Below are 23,546 nucleotides of genomic sequence, written 5' to 3' on the forward strand. Positions count from 1 at the left end.
TTGGTACCGGCCTTTTGCCAGCAGTTTGATAAGCTTTTCTTTGCAGCAATACCCAGCAGTTAAGCATTTGTTGTTGTGGCAATGAGGGGTAATTATTTAAAATCTCCATCCTAACCGTCTCTTATAAATTATCCCTGCTTGTTTCTTTACACTTTCAAAAGGTAACAAAATGCCAGAATTTGGATAGACAGATTCTACCCCCACCCACACCCCTGTAGTGGCAACTCTAAAAGCAATCTCTCATCTGATAGTTCTGTAATATCTTCTTTTTCGAGTGCTTGTTCATGTCCAGGCCAATCAGGTGTGTGAACGCCAGCTGGAAGATTTTTCCCTTAGCAGCATCCATAGGGTCGGCGTGGGCTCCCCCTGGAATCGCACCTCCAATACCTACCCTTCTTACCCCTCTGTCGGAGCAGCTGGCAAGAAGGAACTGAAGGGGTGGGGGGACAGCAGGGCACTATATTGGGCACCATGAAGGCACGACTCCAGGGGGCACCCAGGCCGACCCTACGGACGCTGCTAAGGGAAAAATCTTCCAGCTGGCGTGCACGCGGCGCGCATTCACCTGATTGGAATGGACATGAACAACACATCTCGAAGAACAACAGTTACGAGAAGGTGAATAACTGCTTTGTCGTGACTTCCATAGAGATCACTACGGGTTGAGGTTTAAATATAGCACTGTTTTTGTGCTGGTTTTCACAAGTTAAACAGATCTCCTCCCTTCTATATTAGTCAGGCCTACTGTTTGCGAAGATATGGAAGGAAGGATGCAAAAGTGTGTTGATTTCTATCCTACTGAGTCTTCTGCTCAAAAGTGGAAAGCTGTATGCAAAAATCCACCAAACACACGAAACATCAAGAGAGAAATGAGATGAAGTGAAGTGTGTGTGTGAACGGCAGTCAAATTCATATCGCCGCCACATGGCACTCGAATGGTGAATTGGGAAGTGCAAGAACTCTCAGGCGTCGGGACTGAAACAGATGAAATGCAGTCTTGAAAGAAAGAGGTTTGTAAGTGGTTTGAGGCTTAATGGTATCTTGTGACCGACCTTTGACAGGCAGTGAGATGGTACTGGTGCTTACCCCTGAACGGAATGAAACAAGGAATTCTTTGCCAAACGAAAAACTGAACTTGGTGATGTTTAACTTCCCAAACCCAGAGAAGGGGAATTTGAGTTCTCCTCAGAAGAACTTTTTTTATGGAAGTAGAAACCATCTGGCTAGCAGATGACACCTTTACTGTTGCCTGTTCTTAGTTTTCCTACCATAAATCATCGGATCTGGTTCTTCCCTATTGCTCTAGCACTTCCCAGTGTATAGACTGGCTCTTCTTTGAGGCACCGCTGCTTGCCCAAGGCACAGCTTTCTTGTGGAAGATAGTCTTCTCATGCTAAATCTTTAAGTCTAGATATTTTGAAGCATCAAAACCGATTTTTTGTTTTTCCGCCAATCTCTCTTCGCATTCTGCTCTGCCAAATTAGACTAAGGCCCAGATTTTATATGGTATTTGGGGTTTCTGCATTAGTATTACAACGTCCAAGTCTTATTTTCAGAAGGGATTTAGGCACTTGGAAGTCAAAATCATACTGACAGTCAATGGGATTTTGATTGTGAAGTACCTAAATCCTTTTTGAAAATGACTTAGGCAGAAACCCCCCCAAATACCTTGTGAAATCTGGGCCTTTATCACAGTTTCGCAAGGGTGGAGGGAGGAAGTCTTCTGGGTGGGGACTGTATACAAGTCAGTCCCCCTGGAGACCACCAGTTGTCCATAAGTGCAGAAGAGGCATCTGAAGAACCCTGTTTGTGCTGTGCATCCAACACCTGCCAATATTGTGTTGCGCTCTCTGACAGATCCTTACTTTTGTCTTCTGAAGAGTCTGATTCAGGAGATTCCTCTGAGAAGCACAAAGGATAAAATCTGTTTAGCTCGAGACAGGTGCGTCTGTGGAGTGCAGGTGTAACCCTCAGGTCCTGGTTTCTCTGCTCATCTTCATGAAGTGCGGTCTGGGGGATAATAATCAGCGCTGAGTTCCCCTGCTCACTTGCCCAGATTGCAGCATGGAAGACGTGGCTATAGACCTGTGCAGATTCTTGTAGGTGTGCATATACCACCTCCCACTCCTACCCCACAAAGGAAATATTTCCTCCTTAGAGGAGGGAGGGGAGGTCAGTGCTCAGAGACTCATATAGTAAACTATACTAAAAGACCTACCCAGAAAATAGACTCTTTCAGGCCAGAGTATTCAGAGTATTGTAAACGATGCTTATGGGTTATGAGGACTACAAATGCTCTAGACAAGCTATATATGTATGCATGAGGATAATGTATATCCCTCCTCATGCACCCTGGGATAGACATTTTCCATCATGCTGAAAAGACAAGGAAAGTATCGGGATCTCACTGTTGGTCACCATGTCCTAATGTCCAAGTTATTGTTTGCCTGTCTGTTGTAGGTTCCCATTACCACCTTGACTCCCCCCCCTCCTCTTTCCTCCCTCCCCTTCTCTTCCCCCCCCCCCCCCCAAGCAGATGGCTTTGGAGTGAGGAGAGGGACAGCAGCCCCGGTATGGAAGAAGAGGTCTCGTGGCACAACATTTTTCTTTCTACCCCATTTATCACTGCCATAGATAAATTTGGCTACTTTTTCCAGGTGGTCAGGGACTCAGCGTTTCTTACTAGGGGAGATGTTGATCACACACAGGTCCTACAGACAGTCAAGTCCTGACCAGCATCATCTCAATCTTCTCCTTCTGACAGGAAAACCATTAAGAATCATGTATTAGAATCCAGTCCGTCTGAGCCTTGCTCTGGAACGGAGCATCTTAATCCAAAGAGAGTGTTCAGAAGAGGGAATGTCCATGCTTTTAGCTTCCAGAAAGAAATCTATTAAGGGTATATTCAAAGGCCCATTAGTATCCGGACAAAGGCCTCACCCTAGGTCTACATCAGTACCATGGATTCTCGAATTTCTTCAAGATGGACTCAGGCTGGGTCTTGCGCAGATGTCTAGCGTGTGTTTTGTTTTTTTGCCGGCAGCATCTCTGCTACATCCTCCTGAAGTGCACAGAGTTCTTTCCTGGGATCTTAACCTGGTTCCCAATGCCATTACAGGCTCTCCATTTGAACCACTCCTGAAGGTATTTCATTACTTTCTAACCATTAAAATGACCCTTTCGATAGCAGTTGTGTCAGCACACACACTGTCTGACTTGAAGTTGTTTTTCCTGGAATTTCAATCAATATTGCACCTTTCTTAAATATAAAGTGGGTACTCAGAACAGACACCATGTTCATAGCACAGATTAATCCCAGGCTTCATAGAGCACAGGAAATGACTTGGAAATTGTCATTCTATCATTCTGCCCGGTTCTGTCACTCTCCATATTGAAACTGTGGCATACTTTGGACATCCACAGAGCTCTCAAAAGAATATCCACTGCACTGCTCAGTTCAGAAAGGTTCATGCGTTGTTCATGTTTTCTATTCCAGTGTCAAAGGGAAAGAAAGCTTCAACAATTTCCATTGTCCAGGTGGCTAAGCTATTGTACCTCAAAACATAGAAATCAGAAAGTGTAACGCCATCTTCCAAAATAAGGGGCACTCTCTGAGCTGGGGCAACTTCATGGGTAGAAAGATCGTATGCGTCATATGAGTAAATGTGTAAAGCAGCCACCTGGTCATCTGTTCGTATGTTCTCCATATTCTCCAAGTTGGACGTCCAGGCATTTGCTTCTGCTTTCCAGAGAGGGGTGCTCCTCACTGTTGGATCCCAGTAACTATTAGGAAAGGATAACCCCCTTTTTGCATCGGTATGCAACTGGGTATGGTTCCCATGTTCCTCCCCACAGCGGACACTGCTATGTAAATCCCAATGCCACGGCTCTGTAGACCTTATGAATAAGAATAGGAAAATGTATCCCTGCCTTACCTGAAAATTTTCTTTCTTGGAGTCGTGAGATCCACAGAGCCAACCTACCCTGAATGGGCTGCTAATTGGGAAAAACGATGGGATTATTAAGTGGCACTGACAGTTCATCAAAATCCTTGCTCAGCAGGAGATTTACTCTGTTTAGTCTTAAGGCTTAATTTTCCTTACCGATCTGGAGTGTTTAGAGATTTCCTAGGCTATCATCAGACATGGAGCCAAAACTCTCCTCCTGCTGATTGACTGTCTGGTCTGCATCTAATGCTTCATAGAGCAGAAATCTAGTGTCATCAATCTGTGCACCTCATTACTCCAAAAAGGAAAAATGTCAGGTAAGGCACAGATAAATTTTCCTAGTCCTACATGCTGTTGTATCTATTTCAGGCATAGAGATTTAGACTGGTCACTTCCAATGATGCCAGGGTTTAAATAAACAACAATAAACAATTTCTTCTCTGTTCTGTTTTCTGAGCCCCCTTCCCCCCCAACCCCCCAGTCCTCCAGTAGCTGATACTGGTTATGCCACTTCTAACCACTACATTCCTCTTCCAATGTATGTAATGTTCACTCCTGGGTGAAAAAAATAATCCAATCTTTTCCTGGATATTACTCAGTTAGTGTTCTTTGTACGGGCAGTGAAGGATCCTGTAGTACAAATGTATTAGTCTGATCTTGCTTTGTTTTTCCATCTACATAATTCACCTGGTTAATCAATGCTTATTTATTCTTAGAGAGATATTCTCGGTTTGGTGTGTAGCTCTTAACCATACAACTCCATTGGAATACATACATCATGGTAATGTGCTTCTTGATCACGGCTTTTAAGACTTGCTTTATATATGAAAATTGTGTCATGTAACATTGCTCTACAACCAAAATGCTTCTGTAATAAATGTAGTCAAACTTTACTAATTCTGGGTCACTGAGAACGAAAATGCTGCTTAAAATTGTTGATTGGCTCTAGTTTTCAAGATATGCTATTGGGTCAGTATATACGACCCTTGGCTTGGGAATGGCGGAGGATACGTGAGTTATAAAGAGAAGGGATCTCAATTTAAACCAGAAATGCCTAAAATACATCTTTGACTGGATCTATGAATAAATCTATGACTGGGTTTGGACAGTACTTGCTTTTTAGGCAAAACAATGAATGATGCAATCTGAAGCTGATATTGCGTCATACATGATATGAATTGCATCATGTTATTCCTAGAAGTCATGGATGATGCAATCATAACGAAGCTTACATCACTCTGCTGAACAAATTGCCCTATATCAGCTCTAGAAATCATACAGTGTCGTGCTCTTATTTGCCAGTGTTTGATTTTGCAAAGGGACACATTTCTGTTTAGCCAAAGTGAGCAGAGATGCCTTGTACTTGTGTGAACAGTGCAGATAACTTCTGCTATGTTTGTGGTGAAGTGACTTTTGCATCACAAAAGCGCAGTATAACCACTGTGGTTAAGAAAGCCTATCACCTTTATTTTGGCTGCAAAATTGGAGATCAGGACAAGAGGTGGGCCCCACACATATGCTGCAACACTTGTGCAACAAATCTTCTCCAGTGGTTGAACAGGAAAAGGAAATCTATGCCTTTTGCTGTGCCAATGATTTGGAGAGAGCCAACAGATCATACCAGCAATTGTTACTTCTGCATGGTGCCTCCAGTTGGGAAAGGTGTGTCAAAGAAGAAAAAGTGGACTGGCAAGGAAAAGATGGCATGGAAAGCCTTCCAGTTAGTGGCAATAAATTTTTTCGGAAACAACAAGGCAGACAACTACAGGTTGTTGGTGGAAAACCTCCTCAAGGCATACAAAAACCTTGGTTGCAACATGTCACTAAAGATACATTTTTTGCACACTCATCTAGATTTTTTTCCACCGAACTGCGGAGCAGTGAGCGACGAGCATGGCGAGCGATTTCACCAGGACATTGCAACAATGGAGAAACGCTATCAGGGCAAATGGAGCCCATCAATGCTTGCAGACTATTGCTGGACAGTGACAAGAGATGCTCCATTTAATGAATACAAGAGACAAGCCAAGAAGCGCCGAGTAGACACTGAATAGGACTAAACTATGTACATAATAGTTTTTTGCCTTTTGTTTCATAATAAATTTTATTTATATAATCCTTTTGCTGATTTTTAAAGTGTTACATAAACAGGACAGATGAAATATTATCATGTAAAACAACCATAAACACATGAAAAGACCTAGGTTTACAATTTATGATTAAAACTCTACTATCTACACAATATACATAGACATAAAATGTAAAAACTTAAATATCTTAGAAACAGTAGCCAATCAGTTGTTTTAATTGTCATATTTGAATTCAGCACATCAAAATACATAATAAATAGCACATTTTATCTCTGAAGCAGACGACTTCTCAAAAATTGTAGACCAGTGTAATGATCTGAAACTTTGCCAAAGAGAAGTGACTAAAATGTGAATGATAATGAGTCATTTTTGAAAACAGAACTGTAAAGGATATCTGGGATTACCATCGCCTACTTCAGAGAGCTCCGTTTGGATGAACATAAGTGGAAAAACCTGGGATGAGTTAGTTTGAAGATTCATCCCCTCTTATCTCTGCCATGCGCTATTGAAAAATGTGTAGCTGCAAACCTCATTCAAAGAGGGATGGCTCCAGGAGAGAGTAGGCCTATTATTTAACATAGATAGGTACTAGATCTAAACTAACCCGGGGTATCTGTCGTAGGGCTGTTGTGTTCAAAGGTTGGAATGAGGTAAAAGGGTGAGGCTACCAGAGAGAGCCAACCCCAGTGGTGCTCACGGAAGAGTAGAAATGAAAACCGCACTAGCTGGAGGGAAGGAGCAGCATTAACCTTCTGCCTGTGTTAATGGCGGTTCCTTGCTGGTTAATTCTAGGTAAGGCTACGTTTTAGTCACGGGTATTTGTAGTAAAAGTCATGGACAGTAAACAAAAATTCACAGGTCCGTGACTTTTACTAAACATACCCCTCCCTGACTAAAACTGGGGGGGGCAAGAGGGATTTGGGGGGCACCGCAGGTGCTGGGGATGAGGGCGTGGGTGCTGGGGTCGGGGGTTGGTGGGGCTGGTGCAGGCTCCTTACCTAGCTCCTGGGAAGCAGCGGCCCTAGCTCCATGTGCTGCCTCTGCTCCGTCCTAAGCCAATGGGAGCTGCAGGGGCGGTGCCTGGCTGCGGGCAGAGGCAGCATGGGGAGCTGAGGGAGAGGAGCTCCCCCAGGTAAACAGCGGCCCCAAGCCCTGATCCCCCCCCCCACCACACCCAAACTCCTGCTGCTGGGAGGTGAGGGGGCCCGAGACTGCCCCAGCAGCAGCCAGTGCGACTGACCCGGGTTCTCAGGCGGTTCCTGGGCCAGCTGCACAAGTCACAGAAAATCGCGGAATCCGTGACTGTGAAAAACAGGGAGCCTTAATTATAGGGCCGCTCTACTTAGGTTCCCTAATTCTTTCCATAGTTTTGGAAGACTGCTGCAACCAAGAAGCTCTGACATTATTTTCAGCAGAGGTTGCATTGTTTGTAGTTCGTAGCTGAAGTTAGGTATGTGCATATTCATTATGATAGTCCTTACTTACATGATCACATGCTCTCTTTCCCACAGGACTCCTGCCTCCTTCAGTGCGCAGGAGAGCGGCACAAGGGGACGGAATTAAGGTTGCCTGAGCAACCATAAATCTGGCATTTCCTAACTTTAGTGTGTTTGTCTTTGCAACCTAAATAACATGTTTAGATGTGGTATCCAGCTTAGATTAAGGTAGGCAGGGAAGCGACCCATCACACTGTCTTGTCCTGCAAAGAGCCATGCACACCCAACATGGTGGGTAAGTGTGTGTGTGTGTGTGTGTGTGTGTGTGTGTGTGTGTGTGTGTGTGTGTGTGAATAAATATATTGTCTGCCATCATGCTATGTTCCAGGTAGAACTACCGAACAGCTAGAAGCCATAGCCTACTGGTATTTCTGCTCCTTTTCATCAGTGTTCTTTCCCGCGCTGTTGTAGATGTGTGGTTTTTTTTTCTTTTGTGACTGACGTGAAATTTTCTTCTCCTTCCCCCTTTTTCTTTTTAAAGGTAAACCCAACACCTCAGGGTGAGCGAGCGCTGCTGAAGATGATGTACTGTCCATATTGTCGAGGCCTAGTTACTGTGAGGCCGTGTTACAACTACTGCTTTAATGTCATGAGAGGCTGTTTAGCCAATCAAGGGGATCTGGACACAGAGTGGAATAACTTTATAGGTGAGACAATTGGATTATAACTGTGCGTGTAAGTATGTGTCTGGCATGGCGTGTTCCCATTTGCACTGCATTTGCGAGTGGTACCGAAGATGCTCCTTGCTTCTTATCTAAGTGCAGAAATCTTTATACTCCTTTCAGTGGCTCTGCTAGGTGCCAACACGGATCTTTTACCTCATGATCCTCCATGTGTCTGTATCAAAACCAGTTTCCAGTTCGTATGATTTTCAGAATAAATTTGACCTACAGTATACAAGTAACCTCCTTAAAGCAAAACTGTGTTTTATTGTGTCTTTTATGTCTCTTGAAGGTTACTGAAATAGGCCAACCTTTTTAATAATGGTAGGTTAAAAAAAAAAAAAGTGCACATATGGCACACACATTTCATCTGGCTAGCACTTCATCTCTGGACCATCACAATTCTACACATTCTTGTATTTGCTTTGTAGGTGGGTAGCCTGAACCCAACACAGTATCCAAGGAAGTGAAAGTCAAGTGTCTAATGTCCTCAGAGAATTCTCCACTGAAGTAATGGGGATTGTCTGTGATAGAGGTTTGCTACCTCTTAAGACTCTCTGCCCCAAGACACGTACGTCTTACACTGCTGACCTTTCACTGGTATCACACAGTGCTCTGCTATTACAACCTTGCAGCTCTTTCATCTGTTTAACCAAAGAACAGCCACAGTGGTCCATCTAGCCCACTATCCTTCAGAGGGAATGAACAAAACAGGGCACTTTGAGTGACCCATCCACTGTTGTCCAGTCCCAGCTTCTGGCAGTTGGAGACTTAGGACACCTGGAGCATAGAGTTGTATCCCAGTTATACGTTTGGTCTTCACAACGTCCCCTGGAAATGAGTTCCACAGATTTGCTGTGTGTTGTGTGAAGAAATACTTCCTTTTGTTTCTTTTAAACCTGCTGCCTATTCATTTAATTGGGCGACCCTTGGTTCTTGTGTTATTTGGAGGGGTAAGTGACACTTCCTTCTTGACTTTCTCCACACCAGTCATGGTTTTTATAGACCTCTATCATATCCTCCCTTAGTTGTCTCTCAGTCTTTTTAATTTCTCCCCATATGGAAGCTGTTCCATACCCCTAATAATTTTTGTTGCCCTTCTCTGTACTTTTCCCAATTCTAATATACCTTTTTTGGGATGGGGTCATCAGAACCACATGCAGTATTCAAGGTATGGGCGTCCCATGGATTTATGTAGTGGCATTAGGATATTTTCTGCCCCTTTCCTAATCTTCCCTTCCCTAATGGTTCCTAACATTCTGTTTGCTTTTTTGACTGCCGTTGCACATTGAGTAGATGTTTTCAGAGAACCACCCATAGTGGCTCCAAGTTCTTTCTTGAGTGGTAACAGCTAATTTAGACCCCATCATATTGGATGTATAGTTGGGAATTTTTTTCCCCAACGTGCATTACTTTGCACATATCAACCTTTAAATTTCATCTGCCATTTTATTGATCAGTCATCCAGTTTGGTGAGATCCCTTTGTGACTCTTGTCAGTTGGCTTTGGATTTAACTATCTTGAGTAATTTTGTGTCAACTGCAAATTTTGCCACTTCGCTGCTTAACCCCTTTTCCAGATTATTTATGAATATGTAGAACAGCACTGGTCCCAGTATGGATCCTTGGGGGACCCTGCTAGTTACATCTCTCCATTGTGAAAACTGACCATTTATTCCTCTTCTTTCCAATGTCTCCTAAATTAACTCTGGCACAAGAAAATGATATAATACTTGTGCTTTTATAACATATGAAATTGCAGAGGTTGGGATAAATGAATGACCAGGTTTGACAAGAACTGGCATTAAACATCCTCTGTAATCATGTGTTTTGCACCTGCTTTTCCTTTCTCTACCTACACAATAAATGTAACAGATTTTTTAAAAATACTATAAGGTCTGTAAGAATATACCAAAGCTCTTTAAATACTAGAAAGAAAAGCTCTAACAGGAGGACAAAGTTCCAAAGTTAGCTTCTAACCGTGGGAATCCCCACATTACAGCCAAATGCATTGCCAGCAAGTCACAGATGCACGCTAGTGGATGCAGATGTGATTGAGAGCATGGAAACAGTTCATGTGTCTGAAGTGTAGAACCTTAGATTCACTTTGGAAATGGTTAGGAATTGTAGGGTCTGTGCAGAATGTAACTCCGTGATCATCGCTCTGAGTTCGCTTTCAGATCAATGGAGGGAGGTACCGATCCTACAATATCTCACAGCTTCTGAAGTCACTGTAGTTAATCTGCCCCCTCAAGAACTAGTAGCTGGATCAGTGGAAGAAATCGTCTGCCAGCCTAGCAGCATCTGTACTGGGGCTTAGGTTGGCCTGACTGTCTCTCTCCAGGGTGTGAGTTTTTCATTCCACTGAGCAACATAGCTAGTTTTAGGTGTAGACCAGGCCTTCGACATTTTGTTAGTCGGGCATATACAGGATGCTTAAAACATGAGTACCCGAGACCAGAGGGTGCCATTGAAACCTTGAGGAGATAAGGATTCAGACCCACCGCTGGATCCACACCAGACTGGCTTCCACCCTCTCCGCTGCATGGAAACCGTTCTTTACCAGTCTCAAGTGGTCTTTTCCTGGATCAGGCTCAAGCCCTTGGTTCCATCCTCATCTCTCTTGACCTTCTGCTGTCGGGGATACTGGCAATCACGCCTTCTCCAGGAACCACTGCCATCCTTTTGGCCTCCAGTCCGTGTACATGATGTGCCCAAGCCCCATCTCACTTTCTATCTATCCTTGCTGCTAAGTCAACCATCCACACACTGCCTCAAGCCAGCTTCTGCAACCTCCCCATCTCTGATATGTTTGACTCTAAGCTGCTGCCTCTCCATTTCATTCAGATTGCTGCTGGTAGAATAGCCTCTCTGGCCTGTTGTCACAGCCTTGTCCTCCTTGTCCCCCGGATGTTGAGTCATTTTTCTGGCTGTCGGTCACGTTGTGTGTCACGGTAAAATAGCTTGGGCCAGATCCTCAGCTGGTGTAAATTGGCCTAACACTAGCCATGTCAATGGAGTGATCCTGATAAACTGGCCCTTTGTCTTTGCCTCCAAGGCCCTTTCCCATGCAGCCTCTCTTGTGTTTGACCTGGTCTGTTTTCCCAGCACCCTCAGTGCCCCTTGATCTCCTTCTCTCTGCAATATGTGCATATGCCTTTCTCCATGCTGTCCCTTTAACTTGGGGTACCATCCTCAAGCCAGTTCATCAAGCCATTTTACACCACACTCTTATCACTCCTAAAGCTTTAGTTCTGCCATGAAGTCTGTCGGAATAGCGGGGTGGTGAAGGTGAGGTATTCGTTAGAGTCTCTGTTAACGACAGGAGCTTCAGACTAGGCCTATTAAAATGTGCCTTACTTGGTAACTATGCAAAGGTATTACTGTTACCCAGTCCCTCCTGTTCCTTTCTCCTACCTCTTGTTTATCAACCTTGCTAGTAGTGATCCCAAACTTGAGTTTGACATTTTAATGTTCAGTCTGGAGTGGGACCAAATTCTCTCTCTCTCTCTCTCTCTGAGGTGCCTGGCATGTTTTGGGGTGCTCAGTAAGTGATGATACTTAAGAATAAGGTGAAGAAAATGTTTTAAAGGAGTCTTGATGCATCTGTAAATAGATCCTTCAGGAGCAGCCCTCTCTCTTCGTGCAAAGTGTGCTGACGCGCACAACTGGTGCTTGAGTGCCCTTGAGCAGACAGTGGTGCATTTACATGTAGTAAGAGCACGTTTTAAAAAAGTATTTGGCTAGTAAAGGTTTTCCACTCTTTAAATTGCACGTGTTTAAAAAAAGGAATTGCTGATAATTACCATATTTTAAGCTAGAGTTTCACACACACACACACACACACACACACACGTTACTTGTCTACGTTCTTTTAAGCTAGAGTTTGATACACACACACGTGTAACTTGTCTACGTTAACAATGCTTGTGCATAATATTTTCAGATGACAATTTTGCCCCCTCATTCCATGGAGGGAGCTAATTACCACTTTAACACTGTTTGAAAGTGCAGCACTAAATTAGGCTTTCAAGAGAGCCTCTAGAATACTGACTTTCACACGTGCTCACACAGATGTGAAGATTAAGTATTTCAGCCCCAGTAGTAGCTGCAATGGCTTAAAGAGTGGAAGACTTGCAAAGGTCTAGTCCAAGGAGAAAAGAGGAATCCCATGAAAGGGAAGGCATAATGCTAGAAATCAGACAAAAGAATAAGCAGCTAATTGCTGCAGGTTGTATGCAACTGAAAATGAAACATGGGGAAAGGCATCTACACAGCGATGTTCAGTAATTGCGTACAAAAAAGAAGATTATTAAACAAGACAACATAAGTAAACGTTTCCCAGGAGGAAGTGTGATCTAATTCTCTAAATGTTTTCTCCCCAGAATGTCACCTGCCCACTCGTTACTTAGGTATTCAATGCTACACTTGCAAATAAATATTTGCTGGCCACACTGTGAGCTAGTTACTTTTTTACATTGTTTGCTTATTTTTGCCTGGAATATAGGAATTGAAAACATTAAGATGTGCTTTCCGTAGAAGTTTCTTTTTAAAAAAAAAAATTCCACATGCTTCACTTCAAGTGCATGAGGAGCCGAAGTGACTTAAGTGTAGCATGTATGTAAGTCTGTGCGGGATCGGGGCCTGAGATTTGTAAACTCTTCAAGGCAGAGAATTTATGTCTGTAAAGCACCATGCAAAAGTTGTAACATGTTCAATAATGTTTTAATTGTCATCCCCGCTGCTAATTAACTATAAATAATGTCACCAGTTTTGAAATGTGTTCTTGACACAGTTATACAGGGCATACTTTGTTTCAAATGAGCTATTGGGAAAAACCCCGTATAAATGAACAATGTTAATCTCCAGTGCCTTTTCATGATTTTTTTCACAGGGGTTTAATCTACTCTAAGATTGTAGAATTCCGTCTCCATATACATCTCTCGGCTATTTTGTGTGAAAGGAATTTGTTCCTTTTTTAAATGATTGCTGTTAATGAATGGTCAAGGTTTCCCTGCCCTTAAATCAAATCTTGGGGTTAAGTCTGAAAACTGCCTTTTTGTTCTCCAAGTTAGACCCTGAAGCTGAAGATGTGGGTTTCTGATTATTGGTGGCACAATGCACAAGAATTGCTTTCCTTAGTGAGATCGAGTTGCTTTGTTGCTGAGGATCGTCTCAATGCCAGACGCGAGGACAAATGTATACAGGAGGAAAATGCTCTTCAAGGGATGGAACTATATATTTTTCAAACCCACTTCTGTCTTCCCAAAATTCTTTGTCGTCCTCAGTGTGTTCATAACAAATGAATAGCGCTGGAGTAAATTTTGCATTATGCCAAACTTTTTGTGAGACAGATCAGGCTCTCTGAACCACCTTGCAGTCATTTATACAAATATCAATTATTTTGAACCTGAAACGTTGGGGGAGACCTTTTTCAGGAGGCCTGTTGCATAAAACCATAAATTATGCTTAGGTGCAACTTGCTCCCCATCACATAGTGTAGCACTGCTAACATTAGCTTGAATCATAGCCAACCTTATTAATGTCAAATGTTGCTGCCAGAGGGACTTTACTGTTAGTTATGATTGCTGGCGGGTACACCAGCCAATTCCTGGCAGGAGGTAGGAGCCAGTCGGATATCCCCCAAATAAAAACTAAATGCACTTTTTTCCTGTTCTTTTTTTAATGAAAGTTTATTTTCATTTAGTGCTTCTTGTCAGCAGCCATCACTGCTGCTGAAGAGCTACAGTTGAATATATTCTCCAAGGCCAATTATTACTTTCCTTATCTTTTATAGCCAGCTTTGGCAGCCCTGCTGGAGGCCGAATGCATTTTCTATATCAGCAGTCAAAGCAGAGACTGCATTCCTTAGCTGTGATACATGTAACGCCATGGCACCATGAGTAACAAAGACCCCAATTCGCTCTACATTCCCATGCTCTTGTGTATGGCCGGCCCAGCTCAAAGTTTACAAAGACGCCAAACAGCCAGAAGAATTAGGGTTTATGTTTCCTTTCAGTCTTTCACAAACACTTTATTGATCTGGGGCCTTTCCTGGCCACTCGGGGTATTAAGTAGTTACAAAATGGAAGATTTTCTTGTTAAAAACTATACATTTTGTGTGTTTATTATCTGTCTATTCATAATATTTTTATTTGAAATGAGCGGCTTCCTCCAAACTATGATGGGATGTTCTTTATGCACGTGAAAACCCCCAAAAGCTTTGACAATGATGAACACATTTAAGTTGTGCTCCACTTGTTTACAAAAGTCTCTATTTTGCTAGCACATCAAAAGCATTTCTCTCTCCTCTGGCACAATGGTATATTCATGCTAGCGGTCATTACTCAGAGATTTGAAGCATCACTTTATTGGAGGCCACCACAATACAGTCTAAGACTCTTTATTTCATTTGTTACTACTATATATATATATATATATATATATATATATATATATATATATATATATATATATATATATATATATATATATATATATGCATTTAGTGGAGACCTGTTTGTAGTCCCTGATGGCTAAATTCCAGCCATACTGTTGCAGCAGCTCTGTCATTAATGCTGCTTCTGTTTGTGCTAGTGTGGTTCCTGTAGATTGTAGCTTTCATCAGATTTTGATTCTTAAATACTGGCATCTTGGCTTAATTGAGAGAGAGAGAGAGCATATACTCAATGATGCCATGAGTCTCCAGGTTGATGTTAATTGTGGTCTAAATTAATGATGCACTCTGAAGTATTGTAATCTTTTTTTCGATAATTTTTGAGATGTTCTAGCTAATGCCTGATCCGTCAGCCGGCCCGCAGAAAATACTTTCAAATATTTATTTGCATTTTTAATAAGTGGGTTTATCTGATCAGTATGCTGCTGCAGACGATACACTGGTGTTTTTAAATGTACAGATAGCTTAATTGTAGCTTGCATTTGTATTGGTATATTTTAATTTAGTTGAAAATTAATTGAGCGTAAGGGCAAAGCCAAAAATAAATCTGTGATAAATGGAGTCTCTTTATAAACATGCATCCACCAGTATAAATCCACAGGAATTTTCCACTTCTGATGGGGGAATGAGTATGACGCAAAATAATTGAATTCAGCAGATTTGAGTTCTTTGACTGAGAAACGCCCATTTCCACTTCCTGGAGCTGAACAGGCAGATCATCAGAGTTAAGAGGGAACCCATTCACAGATTTTTACGGCCCGAAGGGACCATTATGATTACCATGTAATCTGACCTCCTGCATGACCCAGGCTTTAGGATTATGAGAATTAAAAACCAAAAACAATTGAAAAATTACAAGTTTGTAGCTGTATGCTGACAAAATGAGGAGGGAGTTAACTATAGTTTAGCTTGGCTAGGAGATAACCGTTAGGTAACACATCTTCTAATATTTGAATGGAGTAAACACCAAGAAGGGAGTAATTAAGAATAGTATAATAGGGCATACCTGTTACAGGAGGAATTAAAGAGAGCATTCAAACTGAACATTACAAAAAGTTTCTTGCTAATAATATTCCCAAAGGAAGTGGTGGAAGCCCCATAGCTTGGCACATTTAGTGCTACATTTGACTAGTAAATGTACAGCAGGGAATGATCCTGGAGTGGGAGGAAAACGGGGTTGATGGTTGCCATAGGTCTCTTCCATCTCCTCACTCATCAGTGAAATGTCAAAGTTAATTTTTAGTCTAAAGTCTTTAGTGATGGTCTCGTGCAGTTTCACTGTTCAACTTGTGCTGTCTGCATAACGCTATTGAGTATAACTTTTGATTTTTTTTTCAGATGTGAAAAGTTCTCTCGAATATAAAAAAAAATACAAACTTTAGTGCTGTAGATTTTAATCACCATCTCCTTTGCTTTCTTCATTCATAGTAAATATAAAGAAGCTGATATTTTTCTTTCCGTCTTAACTGTGGAGATCTTTTAAAAAGATACAATGGAGCCCTGTTTAAAATAGAAGTACTTGTAATATCCTCTCTATAAGTAGATTAGTTCTAATGGCTATTTGCTGATTGAATTGAAGGAAATTGTGATGTTTATTCTCCCTCATTAAACATAGTTTTTGCTGTATACAGGTTTAGTGTAACTGGTCCAACAAGCTTCCATCTCAGTCCCTTTACTAGCTGGAATAACTAAAACCCAGAAGTAGAACATCTTTTTTTAAAGACGTCTACCATGCAGCAGTAGAATTTCAGTGGCTAATTTTTGCACTTATGTGGAGTGGCCTGTTGTCCTTGCCTAGGCCTTCTGCTTCGTCAGACAGGGTGGGTCTCTAATCCTTGATAGCAGCTGACGAACCGAGTCAAGTGATACCTGTTATAAAAGATTTCGTGACAGAGAGCAAAATGTTCATTTGAAGTTTCAAAATGCAACGAACGGTTGCTTTATTAAGAGTGTTACACTAAAGATACCTGAGAAATGTATATGAGATTTTCCTTCACTTTGGAGTAAGATTTAAGTGGGCTGCTTAAAGCAGAGTACACCTAGTCTGCTCTATGCACTTGTGCCATATTTGAAGTCCCTCCATTAAAACACTTAACATCTCTTTTTCTGTATTAGATTCTATGTTGATGGTGGCTGAGAGGCTAGAGGGTCCTTTTAATATTGAGTCAGTCATGGACCCAATCGATGTGAAAATTTCGGATGCAATCATGAACATGCAGGAGAACAGCGTGCAAGTGTCTCAAAAGGTACATCATCAGCCCTTTAAAAAGAAAAAAGCTAAAAAGAAAATTCTGTTTTTATTCCTCCACTATTTACATTTATCTACTCCTATTAAAATAACTGTCTTAGAGCAAGTCTACACTACAGAGTTAAGTTGACTAAGTTACGTCGACGCACATCCATCGCAGTCATTAAATCGCTTTTGCATCTCCACGCTATGCTCCATGTGTTGGCGGGTGCGCGGCCTCCCCCGGAGCGCTTGCACCGAATTAACTGTCAGCATGGGGCATTGTGGGACAGCATCTGAAAGGCAACAGTAGTCGATGTAAGCAACGCAGTGTCTACACTGGCACTGCCTCGACCTAACTACGTCGACCTAAGGTCCACGCCTCTCGTGGAGGTGGCGTTATTACGTCGGGGTAGTGGGTGAGTTACATCGAGGGGGAGCTACATTTTGGTGTAGACGTTTACAGAGTTAGGTCAATGTAAGCTGCCTTACATCGACCTAACTGTAGGATAGACCAGGCCTTAGCTGCTATTCATGTGTATTTTAGTGCTGTTTTATCTTCTCTGTCTGGGGAAGGAATATTTGGTAAACGGTGTTTGGATAGGAATACTGAGGGGTGGTAAATGTCTGTCTGGTGTGAAAGCCGTCCTCTAAAGCGACTTAATCAAATCACCTAGGTTTTCCAAGGATGTGGACAGCCTAAAACGCTGACGCAGGGCCGGGCCTCTCGCTCAGTCTCTGAAAGTGGCTTCAGTGCTCGCTTTAGACCCTACAACCCGGAGGAGCGGCCAACTACAGCTGCTGGCACAAGTTTGGATAGACTGGTGAGTGCCTATTGACCTGTCTCACTGATACAGAACAAGGGCTGTTCAGAATAAACATATTGTGCTTTGTCACCCTCGCAGATGGCTTTGGAGAGCTTAAAAGGCAGGTTGTGTAGGTGAGCGGCTCAAGTAAATTGAGGGTGGGGGCGTGCGGGCATGCGCCCCAGTCTGTATCTTTGCCAGTCCATAACCTGATAGTCTTTTTAAAAGTGGTTGAGGAAACTGGCAACTTTCTTATACTCTTTAAAGGGTGTAATCTACTTACCACTCTAGACATGAGCTAACTCAGCGCTTGTATTTCAGGTAAATGCCTCTATTCGTGGTTTCACATATGAATAATGTAGTGTTTGAAAATCTGTTTTTAATTTTGCATTTAAAAACTCCCCAGAGGCCATTGATTCTGATGAAACTCCATTGATTTGCACCAGCTCGGGATCTGGCCTAAACCCGTCTCTTGTGATACAAATTCATTTTCAGCTTTACTTTTGAGAAATAAATTTGGTTCACGTTGATGTTCTATATTGTGTTCCCTTTTTAAAATAGGTTACTGATGTGAAGGAAAAACTGAAGCAAGCCAAAAAGTTTTGGTCCTCTCTCCCTGGCAACATCTGTAATGATGAGAAGATGGCTGCCGGGCGTGTCGTTGAGGATGAGTGTTGGAACGGAAGTGCCAAGAGCAGGTCTGGATAAGTTTAACTGAGCTAACTTCCTTCCTTTCAGACCTTCAGAGCCTGTCTGGTTGTGGGTTGGCTATTTATCTAGATCAGGGTCTTATGTGGTGCTGTCGCCAGAGTATTGGAGCGCCTCTCCCTCTTGAATGTATTTATCTTCACAACCTCCTGTGAGGTAGGGTGGTGCCATTTTATAGCTGGCAACTGAGGCACGGTCTCTCTGAGGGAAAGGTTTTCAAAATTTCCTTAGCAACTTAGTCCCACTGAAAGTCAATAAGATTTAAGCACCCGAGTTGCTTTAAAAATGTTTTTGTACCTAAGTGACTTGACCAGGGTCACGCAAAGTCTGTGGCAGAGATGGCAATTGAACCCAGGTGTCTCAAGCCTTGGGGTAATGCCCTACTCCCAGGACCACCCTGCTTCGCAACTGGCTGACCTCTAGATTCCTGCTGTTCATACAGGTTCCAAGGATCATGGAGCACTTCTGGCAGGTAGGCCAGGATGGGATTGCTGCTGAGAATCAAACCTGCGATGATGTCCAGCATGTTTTTCTTCAGTGACATGTCTCTCTTCGCATTGGCACTAGACTCCTAAATAAGCTATACAATCATCCTTCCCTTTATGTGACGATTCTCATGCAAATAATAAATTCTAATTTTATGATGCTAATTCTTCACTTTTAAAAACAAAAGATCTAGATTGCATCTCCACCATACATTGTCATGCTCCCAACCAGCACGTTCCCTCTAGCCACTTGTTAGACTGATTCTGGCCACCCCAGTGCTTGGGAAAGACTAATATAAATTCTTCTCCGATCTGGCCCTTTAAAACAAATAAGTAATATTGTTTCACGACATCTGATCTTAGCAATCTGATTACACACGTCATCTTTCTGCTAGAGTTAAGCAAGTTGGATGTTCGATCCCTCAGTCGCTACATCTCTGTTGATCTCCCCTATAAATCGCTAATACTTTGTTTATTGAGGAAACCGAAGTCTTAGCTTTCATATCCTGAGAAATAACACTCATGCAGGCAACTTCTGATCTCAGTTACGCTGGTGCAAATGCAGAGCAACTGTGTTGCCTTTGATCCAGACTGACACTGAGCTCAAACTACACTTTGCTGATGCGTCAGATAGCCATAAAGATGATCATGGAGAGACTCTTCATTGCCCAAAATGATGGAAAATCCTTTTCTGTCCTCACAAGCCATTTTACTGCCGGGGGGCCTGGTCTTTTTCTCTTTTTATACAGGAAGGAAAATCCTGAGTGAAAGCAGGCCTATATTCAAAGGGTGTAAGAGAACCCTGGGAACATCTTAAAACACTTTATAACACAACGTGTATCTTTATAATGGAAAGTTTTCCTTTTTAGGTACGTCTTTGCAGTGACCGGAAATGGTTTAGCCAATCAGGTGAATAATCCTGAGGTAGAAGTTGACATTACAAAACCAGATATGGTGATTCGTCAGCAAATCATGGCCCTTCGGGTGATGACCAATAAAATGAAGAATGCTTACAATGGAAATGATGTTGACTTCCTTGATATAAGTACGTGTGGGTTTTAACTGGGTTGTTTATACAGAGGGAGTTGATTAAAGTTCAGATGCACTACTGAGGATATAAATGTATGGGGGCAGGAAATGAAGCCCATGTAATACTATTTGAATCTGAACTTTCCTAGTACTTAGAATTCATCCCTACCCAGGACAGCACTTAAGCACAGGCTTAACTTTTGGGGTGTGTTTAAGTTGCAGCGGCTGGAGTCCCGTGCTTAAGTTCCATAGGCACTGGAGCATTTTACAATTTAAGCAAGTGCCTAAAATTAAACACATGGGGGAAGGAGTCACTGGACTTGGTTTTTCTGCTCTTTGGGTTTGGGGTTCTGGTTCAGGGCCTTTGAAAGGAATACAAGCAAAATCTATTTGTTTCTTATAGGTGATGAAAGCAGCGGGGAAGGAAGTGGAAGTGGCTGTGAATTTCAGCAATGTCCTTCCGAGTTTGAGTTCAATGTAACCGACGGTACTGGGAAAACGAACAAGATTGATAAAAACACAAACACTTCTGCAGCTGCCAGTATTGGTCTATCCCAAGCAACTTTGTTCTTTAGCATCTTATTCTTGGCCATGCAAAGACAATGGAGATAATTGTGCAACTTAGGGGGGAAAAGACTTTATTATCAGAATTAAAAGGCACCTGTTTTCACTTTTATACCATCTAGTGACTTTGCTTTTTAAGTTAATGGACAACAGTGTACAGTTTTTACTATGTGGCCACTGGGTTTAAAGTATTGATTTTTTTTTTTCACTTGCTGTTCTGGAAAGAACGCTGACGTGGACTGTTAGTCTGTCCTGTTCACCGAGAATCCATGTTAACGGTGGCTAACGAAGTGTATATACAGACCTATAGTTAGCTATGCATTTGTGTTATCATCACTTGCCTTTTTAAAAAAATTTATTTTACCACATTTCTTACAAGAAAAACAGGGTCCTATCTCGGCATGTAACAAGTATGTGTTTCTGAAATATGAAATATCTGTACAGAAGCAAGTTTTATTTATCCTGTTATGTTACGGGGGGAAATTAATAACCCAACAAGCAAAAGATACGTTTCATGTAATTAACTTCTCATTTATTCATGTTCTGTTAGTTGCCTTATCTGGAGAGAAGTGGAGGTAATTTGTCTTTATTCAATAGGACAGAATGTGAAGGCATAATTGGTCTATAAACCATATGCCCCGGTTGCATAAAGCATTAATACCAGGAGCAGGTTATACTTCCTTTACGGGATGTTTGGTTAAATTGGAAGGGACTACAGAGAATTCCAGTTTCACATAAGCTAAGAAGAGCTGTCAGTTGTTCCCCAAGGCCCTGGCGATTAACTATAAACCCCGTACACCAATTCTACACCTACACATGTCCGCAGAGACTCTTCAGTAGGTAGTGTTCAGTCGGATGCAACTCATGTTGTTGCTGATGCCAGTGCCAACATGTGTTATGTCTGCAGATTTGTTTAGTTGAACGTTGACAGTGTTTAGGGATCTTTTTTATATAAGGTGCTTTTATATGAGAGTTCATTTCCCTCTGATCAGAAGGTCAAGGGTTAAGACTGGCCAAGTAGCGTGGCAGTAGCACATTGCATCCGACAGACCTGAGTTTAGGAATGGAATTGGATGGGTGGGCCTGACAGATTCCACCTGATAAGACCCATACAGTCACTTCAGAGGATTGGCAGAGACACAATTCTGCTGGCCAAGGCACCAAGTGACCATAGTGTTGGCTGTGCAGGAAGTCCCGCCTTTCCACGTTCCGAGCTGGAACGGTTTTGTGGTAAGTGACAACTCATAAATAAAAGAAATATATATTTTTAAAAGGAACGAAATCACTTTAAAAGTTACTAAAAGTCTGCAGAAAGACTAAAAATTACTCTGCAAATCTCTTCCTGCTTTTGGACAGCCATTAGAATCTGGCTGGATGCTTCTAGCCATGAGAACAATCTACAGAGAGAGGGTTTTGTTATACTCCAGCCTTGTGTCGCAAGGATAATTTTCTATTTTTATATTGAAACATTAACTACTTGTTAGCTCAGGGTCAGCATTTTATTCAACTTTATTTTCACACCAAATTTCTGCAATACTATAAAGATCGAATATTCTTGGCTGATATGAACAATCCTGGAGGCTTAATTTTACTAGAAGTAGCCAGTTATTTATTAAAACATGATGTTAGTAGAATATGCACATTCTGGCTATATTTTTTCTTTAGAAAACAAATCACGGAAGCATAAAATTGAAAAGGTTATAAATTTATGTGTGGGAAAAAATGGATTGTAAATAGCTAAGTTGCCTTGTGAGGAATTGGAAAATGTGCTGATACTTAGAAACTACCTCAGTTCTGAGGAATTTCCTTTCTAGCTTTGAGTGCTGTTACATTTACTTGGTAGAAATGAATCTGGTCTCCAATATGTAGCTAAAAGAGTTATCCCCGTAGACCTTGTTAGATTGTTTTTAATTTAGAGCATTGAACGAAGGCCAGCTGTTTTCTTTCAGCTAAGTTCCCGAACAAAGAGAATTTCTGAATTAAATATTGCTGATGGTTTCCATGACTTTTACTGATTTGTTTGGTTTCATGGCATTTTTTCTGTTGCCCTTTAATTATTTAAACGGTCGTATCCATTTGAATTTTAATTCTGAAATAAACAAACCTTAGATACACTACCATTGTAAATCTATCACAGTAAGGTCTGACTGGATAACCCTTCTGGCTTATACCCAGCTGGCAGATCAGAAAATTAAACTAAGAAAAAAAATAACTTCTTTCAGAGAATGAGATGGAACAAAAGCCCTTGCATTCAGAACAGCTGACTTTTCCAAGATCTCAGTTTTTGGCATATAAGTGTTCATATGTAAGAAAGTTACTTGTAAATTCGCCTGCTTTTGAACAGTTTGCCCACTATGTACCTAACAAAGAAAAAATGTTTCTGAATTGATATTTATCATTTTACAACTAATTGCTTATTATTCATTAGTTTTGTAAAAGCAAACAATGCAAAGAACTGACATGAGTTTTAAACTTGTCTAGTGACTGATTTTGTTAACAAACCTCCACTATATAAAAGGACGAATTGTCATCTGGAGCCACAGAAACCAGAGTAAACGTAAATGTAGAACGATAGAAAGTTGTGTTTCTGCTTTGATTTTGTGTTGCGTGTGGAATCGGTTTACAGCCCTAGGTACAAATTCAGAAGGCCTCTTAATGTGTAGATATACAAATTGAGAGACAGCTAGCAACCAAAGACACTTGTTTTCCATTTGCCCCAATTATTTTTATGTAAACATTAGGGCCTTTACAACATAACTTGAGTTTTTAAAAATAAATGCTCACCTCCACAATAATCAACTTCAAATTTTAACCACTGGAACAGCTTATCTAGATATGTGGTCGAGTCTCAATCACTTGAAGTGTTTGAATCAAGATTATATAGTTTTCTAAAAGGTCTGCTTTAGCTCAAACATTATGGGCTTGATGCCGAAATTGGTGGGTGAGGTTCTATGACGTGTTATGAAGGAGGTTAGACTAGATGATCATAATAGTCTTTTCTGGCCTTAAGATGTTTAAGAAATGGAAAAGTGATACTGTGTGATGGCATCCTTTTGAATGAAACATCCATTCAGAA

At 41.6% G+C, this 23,546-nt stretch overlaps 1 protein-coding gene across 2 annotated transcripts in view; it reads left to right on the forward strand.

The window, feature by feature from the left end:
• GPC4 (glypican 4) overlaps positions 1-23,048 on the forward strand; it is a 110,915-nt gene extending 87,867 nt beyond the window's left edge. For both annotated transcript variants that reach the window (XM_008178985.4, XM_042851182.2), the window contains exons 4-9: positions 8,015-8,180; positions 16,767-16,897; positions 17,556-17,702; positions 18,246-18,382; positions 19,747-19,922; positions 20,310-23,048. In XM_008178985.4, the coding sequence (XP_008177207.1) occupies positions 8,015-8,180; positions 16,767-16,897; positions 17,556-17,702; positions 18,246-18,382; positions 19,747-19,922; positions 20,310-20,518 (966 nt within the window). In that variant the 3' untranslated portion in view covers positions 20,519-23,048. The remainder of the gene's footprint in view (positions 1-8,014; positions 8,181-16,766; positions 16,898-17,555; positions 17,703-18,245; positions 18,383-19,746; positions 19,923-20,309) is intronic.
• Positions 23,049-23,546: the final 498 nt, after the last annotated feature.

This window comes from Chrysemys picta, chromosome 9 (assembly GCF_011386835.1).
Source record: "Chrysemys picta bellii isolate R12L10 chromosome 9, ASM1138683v2, whole genome shotgun sequence".
NCBI classification, from domain to species: Eukaryota; Metazoa; Chordata; order Testudines; family Emydidae; genus Chrysemys; species Chrysemys picta.